This window comes from Coptis chinensis, chromosome 5, assembly GCF_015680905.1.
Source record: "Coptis chinensis isolate HL-2020 chromosome 5, ASM1568090v1, whole genome shotgun sequence".
Taxonomy (NCBI): domain Eukaryota; kingdom Viridiplantae; phylum Streptophyta; class Magnoliopsida; order Ranunculales; family Ranunculaceae; genus Coptis; species Coptis chinensis.
Genome location: NC_141460.1, coordinates 90,579,996 through 90,596,846, shown reverse-complemented (window position 1 = coordinate 90,596,846; position 16,851 = coordinate 90,579,996). Strand labels below are relative to the sequence as shown.

The 16,851-nt window shown below is 37.0% G+C and overlaps 1 protein-coding gene and 1 pseudogene across 2 annotated transcripts; one reads left to right on the top strand and one right to left on the bottom strand.

Moving 5' to 3' along the window:
* Positions 1-1,849: 1,849 nt before the first annotated feature.
* On the top strand, positions 1,850-2,951 carry LOC147499970 (germin-like protein 8-2). Its single transcript, XM_086559235.1, has 2 exons — positions 1,850-2,070; positions 2,234-2,951. Exons 1-2 carry the CDS (start codon positions 1,956-1,958, stop codon positions 2,770-2,772), a joined length of 654 nt encoding a protein of 217 aa, XP_086415361.1. The 5' UTR covers positions 1,850-1,955; the 3' UTR covers positions 2,773-2,951.
* A 12,226-nt stretch (positions 2,952-15,177) lies between these two features.
* Positions 15,178-15,992, bottom strand: LOC147499969 (SKP1-like protein 1B pseudogene; annotated as a pseudogene). The gene has a single exon (XR_015196143.1). The product of XR_015196143.1 is annotated as an SKP1-like protein 1B pseudogene (transcript).
* Positions 15,993-16,851: the final 859 nt, after the last annotated feature.

Sequence of the window (16,851 nt, the reverse complement as noted above, 5' to 3'; positions counted from 1 at the left end):
ACTTAGCATCTTTCTAAAATATTTCCTGCTTATATATGTGTTTCCAAGTGTTACTAACTGTACAAAAAATATAGTTTGGTTATCCAAAGAAAAAACAGAGAAAACGTAATTAAGTTTTATTATTAAAGATAAAAAAAATAAGAAATTCAGTTTTGCATTTTAGTATATATAAAATATATATATTTATTTAGATAATTTTTTTTTTTCAAATTTGCCTATTAGCTAATCTTTTTTAACAAAAAATTGTGAGAGTTTAAAAATACAAATTTTCTTACAAAATGTATAAATCAATGTTGATTGACCTTGAATACTTTGGGTGAAAATCTTGGGTCTATCTCTGGACATTTGTAGGTGAAATAAACTTGGAACCGGATGGACTTGTTTCTCTTTTGCCTCAGCGTGCATGTCATCAATATTTAGTGTTCAAGATTCCGAACGGAATATCAAAATTCCGTTGGATATTTTGGTTTTTAAAAAAACCAGAAAATATAACATAAGGTCGAAATATTAATTATTCCGAAATCTTATCGAAATCAATATTTGACTAGGGTCAAAATATTGTCAATTTCAGTTTTTGAATTTATCGAAATTCTGAGAATTCCAAAATCCCGGACTATGTCAATGCTATCTATCTAGTATAGTTTGCGTTCCAAATCCCATAGCCTTTACTCCTTTAGTAACACTCGTACCGACTTGATATATTATAATTGGGGATGGTTATATTTTACTCCATTATAAATGAGCTAAAGTTACTCCACTCATAAAAATGAACTTCTCAAATCAAATGGAAACTAATTTTTGTGGATGTGTATATTGATGATTGAGAACACCCCACCAAAAAATCAGCCAATTGAATATGATAAAAAGTAAAAATTGTAAAAATTAAAAAAACATGCGGACCGTTGGATAATTTCATAACTTTCTAAATGATTTTTATGAGGTTGTATATATATAAATATTATTTTTATATATGATATATATATATAAAACATCTCCACCAAAAAATCACTTTTAGTTCATTGAGTTAAATGGTGGAGTTCATTTGGAGTTGTTTTAGTGGAGTTCATATAAGCATCCCCATTATAATTTGATTTACACATGATTTTATGAATTAGTGAATGAGCTAACACTCTTTGTATGTAAATTTGCTAATGCATGTCTCAATTCAAATGGAAACTAATATTTTTACAGTTTGATATATTGACTTGTGGTACACAGCATTAATCACCCGATTTATGATAAAAAGTAAAATCACATAAAAAATCAGATAACATATCGATTTAGTTACTAACAAACTAATATATATATATATATATATATATAGTGGTATATTTAGTGGTGGAGTTTTTTTGGAATCATTTTAAATGGAGTTCATATAACCATCCCCTATATATATATATATATATATATATTGATATGCAGCCCTACCTTCCTCAGATGAATGTGGAATTACGTGTTCTTATCATACTTTGTAGTCGGTCATTATAGTATCCAAATATTATATACTTGCAAACACGTGTTGATCGGGTCTTTCATTTTAAATAACTCTTTTCAGTGTTCACTCTTAAAAGATTTATGTTTATGTTTATAAACAAAAGTCCATAAATTGACGCTGGTACAGTGTACCAGCTGGGTCCTGAACTCCTGATTGTGATTATGATAAATTATATTATATAAAATGGCTAACTGGAACGAGGAATGTTTCAGTTGGATTTGGTTCAAGATAGTGAGACCTTGTCAATATATACAAGTTTGGACTGCAATACAAACCCTTACAATAATTGTTGTATCTTTCGTTCACTGTTCCTGCAAGCAATCTCTATGACTATATATAGAGTACTCAAGCTATGCTACTTTCATAGCTTCAGCTGAATCTGCTCCTCCTACATTCAAACACTTCGAGACATTTTTCCTATTCTGTTGCAAATAGTGAATTGATATAAGGAAATTTTGTCATGGCCAACCACATTCTTTTGTTGATTTTGTTAGCCCTCACTTGTTCGTTTGCATTTGCGTCAGCTGAGCCTAGTCCATTGCAAGATTTTTGTGTTGCAGATTTTAATAGCACAGGTTTGTTAATCCTTAATGTTGGTAATTTTCTATTTTATTATATTGGTAAGATTGCATTATAACGCTGATTATTACGATATTTCATAGATTACTAGGGAAGAGTCTTTAAAATTTTGGTCAGTTGATCGTAAGAAGTTAATATTTATTCCACCACATTTGGCAGTGCGCGTGAATGGTCTGGTTTGCAAGGACCCAAAGCTTGCTCAAGCGAACGATTTCTTTTTCTCTGGAGCACGCTTACCAGGAAACACGACAAATGCTGTGGGATCAAAGGTCACCCCTGCTAATGTGGCTCAAGTACCCGGACTCAACACTTTTGGTATTTCCATGGTACGCATAGACTTTGCACCATGGGGAATCAACCCACCACACACACATCCTCGTGCTACTGAGATGCTGACCGTCTTGCAAGGCACACTCTATGTTGGCTTTGTCACCTCGAATCCTGAAAATCGTCTAATTTCCAAGACACTTCAAGCGGGAGATATGTTTGTGTTTCCAGTGGGTCTCATTCATTTCCAATACAATGTCGGAAATGGAACTGCTGCTGTTGCAATCGCCGCCTTGAGCAGTCAGAATCCAGGTACCATCATTGTAGCTAATGCAGTATTTGGATCAAACCCGCCCATCCCAAGTGATGTTCTCACCAAAGCCTTCCAACTAGATAAGAAAGTGGTTGAAAATCTTCAGACCATTTTCTAACTGATGATCAATGGAAAGGTGGATGATGAAATTCTAGCGATTATATGTTTGTATTCATTGAAGAATAATAAGTTAATAACTATATAGTTCATGTCATTTTTTTTTATGCTTTTGAATGTTTACTCTTTTGTTATTACCAATCAATATAAATGGCCATTCTTTCTGGTTTAATTCTGTGACATATATAGTTGTGTTGTTGTCCCAATGTCCCATTGATTCATATAATGGAGCTTAATGAGTTGTGGTAAATCATTAGTTGTGTTGTGAATAAATAACTGTGGAAATAACGTTACCCACAACAAATTGATCAATCCAACACAAGGATCGATCCTTCTCAATAGACAAGACTTCAACACTCTCCAAGTAATATCTCAACACTTCTCAATATCAAATAACAAGCATATAAAGTAAAACAATTAATGTAAAAGAAGAACAAACCACAAGACGACATATATCGTGGTTCAGCAATTTGCCTACGTCCATACTACGAGTTCCAAGCTTTACTAGATGTCTGGAGTAACAGATTACAAGTCTCTCAATTCACTCACAAAGAATAAACACTCAACTCACAAAGAATTGCTCACTTATAATCTCTCTCTTTCTTGGTTTTGGAAAAATTAGATTTCTACAGAAAAAATCTATATTTATACTATTTCAGAAAAACTTCCGAAATAGTGAATTTCGTGCTGAAAACGGTGGAGCGGGTGGTCGCCTCGAAAAAAGCAAAAAAAAAGCGGTCGCGCTTTTAAGCTCCCCGGAGGTCACCAAAGGCATGAGTGCAGGGCGCGCCCTTGTCAAAGCAAAAGTGAGCGCGGGTCGCGCCCTACACGTGAAAGAGAAAAAAAATACTTTTTCTCTACATTCTCCACCTCGGTGAGGTTGTAACACATAAAACCGAGTTAAATACATCCAGTAGGAACACATCCAGCAAGGAAGACTCGCAGTCAACTGCCCCGAAGGGCCATGCCCACAAAGGGCTCATTCAAGCATGTAGGATTTGGAGCAAGTCCAAACAGTGTTGGAACTTAACTCCGGTAACAACCTTTGTCAACATATCAGCAGGATTATCATGGGTGTCCACTTTCTCAAGTGTTACATCACTATCCTCAACGACATCTCGTATAAAGTGATAACGGACATCAATATGCTTGGTCCCTGGTTGTTCGCCAAATGAATAGCACTCTAACTATCACAATACAAAGCAACACTGTTCTGCTCAATACCCATATCATCTAGAAGACCTCGAAGCCATAGTGTCTCTTTCACTGCCTCTGCCATTGCCACTGCCATATACTCTGCCTCAGTAGTAGATAGAGCAACTGTAGCTTGTAGCATAGACCTCCAACTAACTAGTGAACCATGCATTATAAACACATAACCAGTAGTCGATCGTCGTCTATCTAGATCACCTGCATAACCTGAATCCACATACCCACTGACATAACAAGTGCCTCCACCATAAACTAATCCCACATCCAAGGTACCCTTCAAGCACCTTAGTACCCATTTCACTGCCTCCCAATGCTAATTCCCAGGATTTGCCATATACCTGCTTACAACACTAACTGCTTATGAAATGTCTGGGCGTGTGCACACCATAACATACATCAAACTGCCCACGACACTTGCATAAGAAACATTAGCCATATGCTTTTGTTCCTCCACTGAACTAGGAGAGAACTTAGCTAAAAGCCTAAAATGCCCAGTTAAAGGTGTGGAAACCGATTTTGCATTCTCCATACCAAATCGAGAAATTACTTTCTTTCTTCTGAAATACAACTATCCGTCGCTTCTTCCTATCTCAGTCAATCTCCATGCCCAGTATCTTCTTGGCTCTACCTAAGTCTTTCATCTCAAACTCAGAGCTAAGTTGAGATTTCAACTTGTCTATCTCCACCATGCTTTTGGAAGCAATAGGCATGTCATCCACATAAAGCAGGAGATAGATGAAGTTTATACCACGAAGTCTACGAAAGTAAACACAACAGTCATACTTACTTCGGGTGTACTCATGTTGCATCATGAACGTGTCAAAGCGCTTGTACCATTGCTTGGGCGATTGCTTTAACCCGTACAGTGACCAATTCAATTTGTATACATGATCTTCTTTCTCAGCAACGACAAACCCTTCAGGTTGTCTCATATAGATCTCTTCTTCCAAGTCCCCATGCAAGAAAGCAGTTTTCATATCAAGTTGCTCTAACTCCAAGTCGAAGTGAGCAACTAAACTCAATAACACACGAATGGAAGTATGTTTGACCATTGGGGAAAATACCTCATTGTAGTTGACTCTTTCCTTTTGTAAGAAACCCTTTGCTACTACTCTTGCCTTGTACCCAGTACTATCGAACTCGGGAAGGACCTCTTTCTTTCTGAATACCCATTTAATGCCGATAGTCCTTTTGCCCTTTGGCAATAAAACTAGGTCCCATGTGTGATTTTTATCAAGAGACTTCATCTCTTCTTGCATAGCAACCAACCAATCTCTATAATGAGCATCTCTAACAGCTTTCTTGAAACTATTTGGCTCATCATCTTCGATATTCAGTGCATATGCCACTAAATCCACCTGACCATAGTGTTTCACCGGCTTCTCGTGCCCATACTTGTGCACTTCTTTAACTTGTATCTTTGTCCTAGGGTCAACCAATACAAGTTGGGGATGCTCTTGCTCTTCTTCCTGTTGCTGTGTAGTTCCATGATTTGGTACCTCATCATGAACCAACCCGGTCATCTCACACATCGCACAACTCAAGCTCGGTGGCTTGAACTTCTATAGACTCACCATTCGCGCCCAACTCTTTCCAAATTTTCTTGAAGATAACACGAAAGTCTCATCAAATGTAACATCTCTGCTGACCAGGAACTTGTGGTCGTCTAGACACCACAATATGTATCCCTTTACCCCATTTGCGAAGCCTAAGAATATGGCTTTCTTAGCTCTAGGATCTAGCTTGCTCTCCCTCACATGGTAGTAAGCAGTCGATCCAAACACTCGCAAAATACTATAATCAGCTGGGTTACCTGACCACACCTCATAAGGTGTCTTGCAATCTATAGCTGGAACTGGTAACCTATTATATAGGTAACACGCCATGGACATTGCATCTGCCCAATACTCTTTACCTAGACTGGCATTAAACAACAAACATCTTGCCCTTTCAAGCAAGGTTCTATTCATCATCTCTGCCATTCCATTCTGCTGAGGCGTGCCCCTGACTGTCCAGTGTCTGGCAATTCCCTGTTGCGCACAAACCTCTTGGAAAGGCCCATAGATATACTCAGTACCATTATCAGACCGTAGTATCTTTACCTTCCTATCTGTGCGATTCTCAACCTTTGCCTTCCACTTCTTAAATGTCTCAAACACTCCATCTTTCATTTTCATCATATACACCCACACATAGCGGGTATGATCATCTATAAATGAAACATGATAACGGTTACCTCCTTTAGAAGCCACTCTGGAGGGTCCCCAAACATCTGTATGCACATAGTCAAGGATGCATGTTGTCGTGTGCTTGCTTGACTTGAACTTGACTCTGCACTGCTTCCCATAGACGCAATGCTCACAGAACCCCATACTTGGCTTCTTCAAGTCCTTCAAGAACCCTCGCTTGCACAACTCAGACAAACCTTTTTCACTTATATGCCCTAGTCGCATATGCCACATCTTAGTGCATTCAGAATCATCACTACATGCAACCACTGCTACATCGCCTATCATCGTACTAACCATCAAAGTATACAAGGTTCCATGTCTTTGACCCTTCATAACAGTTAAAAAGCCACTGACAATCTTTAGGACTCCACCTTCGCCCACAAACTTGTGGTCTTTGGAATCCAAGGTACCAAGAGAAATAAGGTTTTTCTTTAGCTCAGGAACATGCCTCACATCAGTTAAAGTCCTCACTACACCATCATATTGATCCGTATAGTTCCAATTCCTACCGTCTTACAAGCAACATCATTACCCATCAAAACGGAACCACCATCAATGCTCTCATAAGAAGTACGTAAACCACTTTCTATTCGGGCACATATGGTAGGAACATCCGGAATCAAGAATCCACCTTTCGACCATATAGTTTTGTGTGGACACACAGGGACTCAACTCGTCCCCTTTAGAGCCTGAAGCATAACTTGCCTCAATTTTTGCCTTACCTTTCTTCTTACCATCTCTCTTGTTCTCTTTCTTCGGGTGAGGACAATTACTTGTGTAATGTCCCTTTTCATCGCAATTATAGCACTTCACATGTGTCAAAGGCTTCTTTGACTTGGACCTAGACTTCTCATTGCTTGTAGAAACCTTTTCATACGACCTTCCTCTTGCCACTAGCCCCTGACCTGCATCAATGTTATTCTCTCTACACGTGTCTTCTTCATCAACTCATAAGAAAAAAGAGCACTCTGAACTTCGTCAAGATCAACATCTTCTCTGTTCATAATGTAGTCATTAGATGCTCATAGCTTTTTGGCAAGAAGAATATTAAACATGCCGTTTGATCCTCATAATCCATTTTCATGCCCACATTCAAATAATCCGCTAGGTGCCGACGGAACTCACTAACATGCTCTTGCATTGTTGAACCATCCACCATCATGTACCGATAAAGACGCTTCTTAAAGTACATCTTGTTCGTCATGCTCTTGGTCATATACATAGACTTTAGTTTGAGCCAAATACCGGCAGCGGTATTTTCTCCCATCACACTATACATGACCTCATTAGCAAGACATAACCGGATTGATGAACAAGCCTGAAGATTGAACTCTTCCCAATCATCATTATTTATACTCGCCGCCTTAGATTTAATCACCTTTAAAGCCTTGTGCAAACCTTGTTGGATGAGGATGTCCCTTACTTGGACTTGCCAAATCCCAAAGTTATTCTTCCCATTAAACTTCTCTACTTCAAACCTTGCGTTTGACATCTTGGGAGTCATCTTTCAGGTTGCACACAATAACCCAAAAAATAATTTCACTTCAGAATTTAATTGAATACCTTGTCTACATAAATTTTGAGCACTAAATTCAAAATCCTATGTCGTATATCTACGCTCCGATACCAATTGTTATGAATAAATAACTGTGGAAACAACATTACCCACAACAAACGGATCAATCCAACACAATGATCGATCCTTCTCAATAGACAAGACTTCACCACCCTCCAAGCAATATCCCAATACTTCTCAATATCAAATAACAAACATATAAAGTAAAACAATTAATGTAAAAGAAGAACAAACTACAAGATGAGATATATCGTGGTTCGGCAATTTGCCTACGTCTACACTAGGAGTTCCAAACTTTACTAGATGTCCAGAATAACAGATTACAAGTCTCTCAATTCACTCACAAAGAATGAACACTCAACTCACAAAAAATTTCTCACTTATAATCTCTCTCTTTCTTGGTTTTGGAAAAGTTAGGTTTCTACAAAAAAACCTATATTTATACTATTTCAGAAAAACTTCCGAAACAGTGAATTTCGTGCTGAAAACGGTGGAGCGCGGGTCACGCGCTTAATCTCCTGGAGGTCACCAAAGGTATGAGCGCAGGGCACGCCCTTGTCAAGGCAAAAGTGAGCACGGGTCGCACCCTACACGTGAAAGAGAAAAAAAAATACCTTTTTCTCTACAAGTTGTACTAGCAAAAATGCACATATTTGTACGTGGCCAAATCAACAGTGTAATTGAAAACGTCTTGATTGTGGGTTGGATTTCAGTTTGGATGTAACAACACTTTTGCAAATTTTTCAAAAGCACTCAGGTTACATAGAAGAAGTGGTTCTCTCGTTAAGCAGCTGTGGGTGTCAGCGGTATTAGCAGTTTTTTTTCGCTAAAAGGTAATTGATTACAAGAATAAGAGGTTACAAGGAAGAAAAAAAAAAAAGTGTTAAGAACTGTACAATATGGGTATCATCAGTTGTGTACCCACCTATTACATCCTACATTTAACTTATGAAACAGAAGTAAGTAGTAAAGTGGTTCTCCATATCTCGCACAAAAGGAGGTTTGTTGTCCCACCATTTACTTTCTCCATTTTGCAATCTTTGCTCCATGTCTCGCCTGACTATCCGCTTTTGTTTGTCTCCCTCCATGTAGCTGTAACATTGATCCATGATGCTTTCTCCCTGAGTTGCTTCCATTTTGTTCAAACCCTCCAATGCACTGTGTCTTCCTGAAAGGCTTTGACTACCGATGTAGAGTCAGATTCCACCCATATATATTGACAGTCCTGATCCAGTGCCCTCTGAATCCCTTCTATAATAGCACAAGTTTTTTCCATATAGTTAGTAGATACCCCAAGGCCACCTGCTACTGCCCCCAAAAAGTTACCCATGTCATCCCTGAGAATCACTCCCCAACCAGCCCTACATGGGTTCCCTCGTGAACTTCCATCCACATTAATTTTTATGATGCTAGGAGGTAGTAGAAGCCAGTAACATTCCAGAATTTTTGGTGCTCTTCTCAGTTTGTGTTGGAGATTAAGGGTGTGAAGAATTTTCATATCGGTCATTGTGTTGTTCAGCGATATTAGCAGGCATGGTCATCAACTGGAGAAGTAGACATCGATGCATCTTTGAAGGGGAACAGCTGAATCTATGTTAAAGAAAAGTACAATTGAGGACTAATATCCATTTCTCTTACTGCCTTGCTATAGGTCGTCAGATGAAAAGAGGGGGTAGTGAGTCTTGTATCTTGAAGAATTGGGGTTTGCAAGACAAGCCACGGAGGGCACCTAGGATCAAGGATTGCAAATGATACCCACCCGAGGGTGACATCATAAAAGTTAATGTCGATGGGGCTTCTTGTGGTAATCCTGGCCCTTCAGGCTATGGTGCGTGCTTTAGAAATTATGAATGTGTGTTCCTAGCATTTCTTTGCAGGAATATTGGGCATCAGACGAATTTCATAGTTGAATGTTTAGCAATTTTAGAGGCGGTGGAGTATGCTATTAAGATAAATTGGAGGAAGGTCTGGGTGGAGTCAGACTCGACATCTGCGGTTAATGCTTTTGGAACTTCAAGTGTACCTTGGTGTATGCATAGTTCGGGATTTTGGAATTCTCGGAATTCCGACAAATCCAAAAACCAAAATTCATCAAATTTCGACCCCTATCATATTTGGAATTTCGATTGATTTCGGGATAATCAATATTTCGACTCTATATTCGAAATTCTAGTTTTTTGAAAAATCGAAATATTGGGTGGAATTCCGAGGTTTCGTTTGGAATCACGAACACTGGGTGTATGAAGCAGAGATGGCAGGGACTACTGCAAATTGACTCTAGTTTGGAGAGAAGCCAATTTCACAGCAGATCAATTGGCAAAGTACTCGGTCAGTTTGCAAGACAATGATCAAGTTATTTTTATTGTAAAACCCTCATCGATAACCAAATGGGAGGTTATAGAGCATGTTTATTATAGGTTTTGTTAAGTTCTTATAGTGCTACTTTGTGCGTAGACTGTAAGTAACTCCTTGTGTACTCTCCCCCCTCCCCAACCACCTTTCATCAATACAAATTTTTGCTTACTGAGAAAAAAAAAAAAAAACGTCTTGATTGGAAGAATAATATATACATGCATTTATCTTTTTTTGTTGGTAATTACATGCATTTATCTTATATCCAACGTGTTAGAAGCATTTTCCGTGCCATTGGTACAAAAAAAAACTTTCCATCAACATGCAAATTCAAATGCAAACCGAACTAAATACAAACTAACAAAATGAAATTTCAAATAGGTCTGAGAAAGTAAAAGCTACCAATAGTATTGTAGACCTATAGTGATCATCAATGGTTACATATAGACTATGAAAAGTGATTTGAATATCATGAATTAGTAGCAATGACTACAACAAAACTTACAAACACATATAAGAACAAAACATTACCTCCGGTGTTAAGTAGCAGGCATATGTAAGTGTATTTTAAAAAAGAAAATTTACCAAAACAAATCAAATCAAATTTGAAAATGGCATACACACAAAATTACCAAGAATGGACTGGATCAGTGGATCTCCACCAAAAAAATTATCACTTTCAATTGATAGACCACATTAATTGATTATTGGTAACTGCACCCTGTAAGAAACTGAAGTTGCACATAGTGATCGCAAACATTGGTCAACCTCAAATGATATTTCAGTTCAAAATTTTACATTAATATTGCATAACCATGACTAAATATTTGCTCTGTTGGTTTGCAACATCACCCAATACTTAACTTTGCATCACCCAATGCTTTACCTTTATTATCGAATACAACTTTCCCCAGCATATTAAAGTTTGTTGTGGCATGAATTCAATCATTTTTTCCTCCCTTAAGCTTAAGCTACGTGTCATCAAGATCGTTTGTTCCTAGGAATATAGCTGCAAGTTGAACAATAGACAGAAAGAAAGCCCTCAAACATAACTCTACATAGATAATAAGCAAAGAAAAAAAACAAGGGAAATATACATAATAAGAAAGGAGAAGTGTTTAAAAACATACCATGAATGATGCGCATAATACCCACCCTTGATTTTCACCTCCCTTTTATTCAACTATGCAACCAGAAACCTAATATACCAACAGAACAGGAACAATTCATCTAAAGAAAGTTTTGCCAGAAGTATTTGATGGTTCATAGATTATCAAATGATATGACCGTTTCCATTCAGCTTCAAATGAAACTAAGAACTATTTCTATAAATCTCTAAAGATTTTTATTAGAACTAAAATTCTGTAAATACTTCTCTACATTGTAGGGGGGTCATCCAGACAAAAAAAAATACATTATGCTCATTGAAACTTCAAGCAATTTTGAGATCGAGCAAAAAATAATGAATGCACCAAGTATAAATGCAAGTTAAGAAAGTTGGCAGGTCATAACACAAGTATAAATAAGGTATTTGAGTTTTGACATCGGCCTTGCCTCGGTAGCGTCCTGGTAGGTGATCAAATAGTAATTTAATTAAAACTTTGTAAGTTGAGCAAAGTCAAATGGAAAAGATTTCTTATGCATCCGCAGTGGACAGTTTGATGTATGATATGGTGTGTACAAGACCGGATATTGCTTTCGCCGTTGGTGTTATAAGTCGTTTTCTTTCAAATCCGGGTAAAGAGCATTGACAAGGTGTTAAGTAGATATTGAGATATCTCAAGGGCACTTCCAAAGCCTGTTTGTGTTTTGGTGGCAGTAAGACCTTGTTTGAAGGCTACATAGATGAAAACATGGCAGGTGATGTTGACTCTATAAAGTCCGCTTCCGGTTATCTGTTTACTTTTGCAAGGGGAGCAGTTTCTTGGCAATCGAAGTTGCAAAAATGTGTTGCCCTCTCCACTATAAAAGTTGAGTATATTGCAGCCATTGAGTTTTGCAAAGAGATGCTATAGATGAAGAGGTTCTTCGATGAACTAGGGCTAAAGCAGAAACAGTTTGTAGTTCTATGTGACAGTCAGAGCGCCATCAATTTGAACAAGAATCCGAGTTTTCATTCTATATCTTGTGCGTTATCATTGGATTAGAGAAATTCTCGAAGACAAACATTTGTGCATTGAGAAGATTCATACCGACAAGAGTAGGTCAGATATGATGACCAAAGTCTTACCAAAAAGTAAGTTTGATGTTTATTGTGCTACCGTCGGAATGGTAATACACTCATCCTGTTGATTTGGGAATGCATAGAGATATCCCCCCACTCTTCGGAAGGGGGAGATTGTTGGAGTTATCTATCACATGAGAAATGGAGAAAAACAGGTACTATTCGTGTGAAGAAATCTAAGCGTGCGCGTGCTCAGATTCGTCATAACCAAGGCGCGCGCATTGCCGTGAAAAAGAAAATAGTTTTTTTTTCAGCCTCTCACGAAACATGTCTACCGAAGGTCGTTTCCCTACTTATGCTATATTGAACTGCGATAAGTAGGAAAACGATTGTTCTAATTTACTTAAAAGAGGTGACTACCAAAAAAAAACTTAAAGAGGTTTCTGTTGATCCTTTGTCCATTAGTGTCGAGTTCATTCCATATAGCTTTTCGTACTTTATTCATTTCATCAGGATAAATACTTTGGATAATTCATATTTAGCAGTGGCACTTCAAATTTCAACCGAGTAAGTTTCTTCAATTATAGAGAACAAACAATGAACTCCAGCGCGATATTGACAGGACTGAAGTTCATCTCTCAAATTTATTATGACCAACTAATAAATTCCTGCAACGCAATGGAATGCATAATGACAGGGATTTGTCTCCTAAACATTACATTCACTCACCAAGTCCAACTAGTAAGGATTATGAAGTTCTAAGATTATTTTGAAAATCAAAACGCAAAATCGAAACGCATACATCGTTGTCCAGAAACTGAGATTTTCAGTTCTACAGGTTCAACTCGTGTAGTACAAAATCGTAAGAAAGGAAAAAATTAGAATGATATACCACGGGGACCATCCTTGCTTTGTGTTCAACCAATCTATAGGACAAGAGGAAATCTCAAAAAGCATACTTCATGTGGGGTGAATTGGTTTTGCATGGTGATGCAGTTTCTCAAACTCATACTCTGCTAATTGCCTAATCTACATCCAACTTTATTGCAATTAGAAAACAGAACAGGAAGAAAAAGGCTCAAATCATCATTTTTCAGCAAGTTAATATTTTGTCAGGTTCGGGCAATCGGGCATACTAAAACAGAGCTACAGAAAGTCTTAAAAGCTATAGCAACCTATAGCAACCCTTCTCAAAGAAATTCTCTGACATTTTAACTCTCCATTCTTTGTTGACGTTTCTTTGGCAATGTTTGTCTAAGATTATAAAGCGAGGGACTGAAATCTCGTCTGTCTATGATTATAAAACAAGAGACTGAAATCTCATGTCTGACATCATCCTTCTTGTGTTTATCATGAGGCAAGATGTCCTATTATACACTGCAAAGATCTAAGGTTCAAAGTCCTTTTTTCTGTAACAGCCTACAAGATGAATAAATAAGAAAACAAAGTGACCAAAACAAACTCCCGCAACAACATTGAAAAAGCCGGTGGTTGAGCATCATTTACATTAACTAGAGGTGCACTTTTCATTAACAAGCACCATGACTAAGCAAACGAAAATAAAAACCTTGTATCATGACTAGGGCACAAATGACTTTTTTTTTTGGTCGATAAAACAATATTATATTAGAATATCAGTGTGTGAGAGATTCACACTACCCTTATAATAGTTACATCAAGTTGTACTATAGCTTTCCCAATCAGTTATAATAGAGTCAAAACACAAATTCCCAACAGTAGGAAGATGCAATACCCAACCCCAAATGATGTATTTGCATTTATTAATAGTATTATTAATACAAGGACACTAATCACTATGGCGTATTCTTATTAGACTCTGCAGCGATCAGAGTTGCAAGACTATCAAAGAGCTAATAGATCAATAACAGGTTTTGTCAGTTGTAATCAACAGACAAGCATGGCATATAGCCACATTGGTACTTCACTCCATATGCTTTTAGTAAAATCCCCCTACAAGACCAAACAAGAAAGTGCAACTATCACTATATAAATATACCTGTCATACATCCCTCTATACACTGTTGATGGATTTCACACAATTCAACTTTCAAAAGATTATGGTGGCAACAATTGTTACATATTCAGAGGTAGAAATCCTCTTCACTAGGCAGAAATTCAAGATCAATAAGCCATTACATGACATACAAATTTCTTTACTCTTATTACAGGGGTAAAAAGTACCATTCGTGTATACAGACTCACTGTGATTTCTCAGTGTTTAAGTGTTTGACAATGGGAACAGAATTAAGAATGGTAAAATTCCCAGATAATATACAGTTCACAGAGGAAAAGGCAATGACCAATGAATATCCCCTAAATAGATTCTAACAATGAAAGCTGATTTTGAGCACTTTAACAGTGCTAGCATATGAGAAGAAGTTATACAACGCACCTTCTAACATCAATAACTATCAACTATTGAGTGAACTAATAAGTACTAGTAAAGTGCGCTTGTGCAGAACCATCTATGTAGAACAATATCACGAGTTCAATTTATTCTGCTTCGTCCTAGTAACACCTTACTTGCTGTATTTGCTAGTATTAAACAACATGATCGTAATATCACCTTGTTCTCAAAAATATATAACTACTTTCTAAAACTTCAACTTTCCAATTCTAAACCCAACGACCTTACATTCCATGTCAATATTCAGGTGATATACTAATCTGACATAATTAATTCTAGACAAAGACAACAAAAACTTAAAAGTCTGCAACTAATATTTACGCATAAACTTCAATAGCAACATGCATTCACGAACGCTATTCCTAGACAACAGCCAACATAACAATCCGCAACTAATACAGTGCAACCAGACACTGATACCAAAACATACAAGCGCTAATGCATTCAACAAACAAAGCAATTATCATTAACGAAACAACATCCCCAAAATATCTAAACCATTAATAATCCATAATAATCACATCCACCATAAACAAAAACCCTTAAAATATCCAAAACATAAAAACAAAACAAAAAGCAAGACCTTTCCATCACTCGAAAGCCCAAGAATTCTCCCTCCTAACTTCTTCCTCTTCCTCAGCAGTATAATCATTAACAATATGAAAAGTGTTCCTAATCTCTTCAGGAGTCTTCCCTTTCATCATATCAGCAACAGTTGAACAAGTCAAATCCAATAACCCTTTAATATTCAAATAATTAGCAGCCAATATTAAATCAAACAACATATTCTGATCAACCTGAACAAATTCCTTGTCCCACTTCTTCAACTCATCATCCACTTCACGGTCTTCAATCTTAGATGGATTATCAACATGGTGTTTGCAATACTCAATAACTTTCGATAAAACAGGTGCCATTACGTTCGGTAATGGGATTCCAGTATCAATTGCCCCGTCATCGATTATGTTTTTTATTGTTATTGATTCCATTGCAACTGTTTCTTCGATTTCGAACTTTTCTCCGTCGGAACTTGTTAGTGTTATCATCTTTGCAGTCTCGGTGGCTGTTGACATTGTTTTGAAATTAGGAGGAGGCTGAGATGTGGTGCTCTCATTTATATTTATATATATAGGGGGAATATTAGGTGGGGAGATGTTTCTAGAATGTTTCTTACTAGGGTTTGCCCCACACCTTTGGCGCTATCAGCTATCTTAAAAGCCAAAGATTAGAGCGCTACCCTATTGAGCATACATATACCTCGAGCCACAAATCCGATCATATTATTTTCTAATTACATGTGTCATCCGTCTAGACGTGGACAAAATTATAGCATTCTTAAAATTGAAACCATATCCAAATAAAATTTGAATAACGACATAATTTACCCACTTACCTAGCATTTGAATAACGACATAATTTTGATTAACTGATAAGTGACACAAAAGAAAAAAGAAGTCACCACAACTAAAAAGTGTGCTCATATAGGTTCTACTATAGGCACAATCTAGTTTGCCTACGAAGCAACAAAATAACTGACAATTCAACAAAGTCAAATAATTACAACACCATCGAATTGCATCATGAAAACTATATATTCAATTCAGATTTCGCAATTTACATTTTCAAGTGAGGCAGTAAACTTGAACACATTTTCCTAAGCAAATATGGTTAAATAACTATTTAGCTGCAACATGTGCATGAGATTTCCACTTAAATCCATGATCATGAACCTATTGCCAATCAATAGAAAACATGAATAAGTTGGCAAATAAAAGAGATGAGCAAGAGAAAATCCAACTGAAGGGATTAAAAAACTATTCGAAAGGCAAGAGCATCAAGTGCGGACACTCCTGAAAGAGAACACCATCATCAAATTGAGATTGAAAACCCAGAATGACAGAAATAACTAATATGTAACAAATATCTAACCACAATCAAGCTCATTGACTCTTTAATATACTGAGTATATGAGAGTGAAGTTCAAAAATGAGACTCGATCCAATATCAGTAACTGTTAAACGAAAATTTGATATTAACCAATCAAATTGGTTAAATAGTTTCAGCTTTATGATTTTACTAATCCATTAACACTGAAAAACTTGTACCAAGCAAAAAAA

Excerpts from the sequence above, each read along its gene's own strand:
- LOC147499970 (XM_086559235.1), top strand. The coding sequence starts at position 1,956 with ATGGCCAACCACATTCTTTTGTTGATTTTGTTAGCCCTCACTTGTTCG. Across the intron at positions 2,071-2,233 it reads TGCAGATTTTAATAGCACAG|TGCGCGTGAATGGTCTGGTT; the intron begins GTTTGTTAATCC and ends CACATTTGGCAG.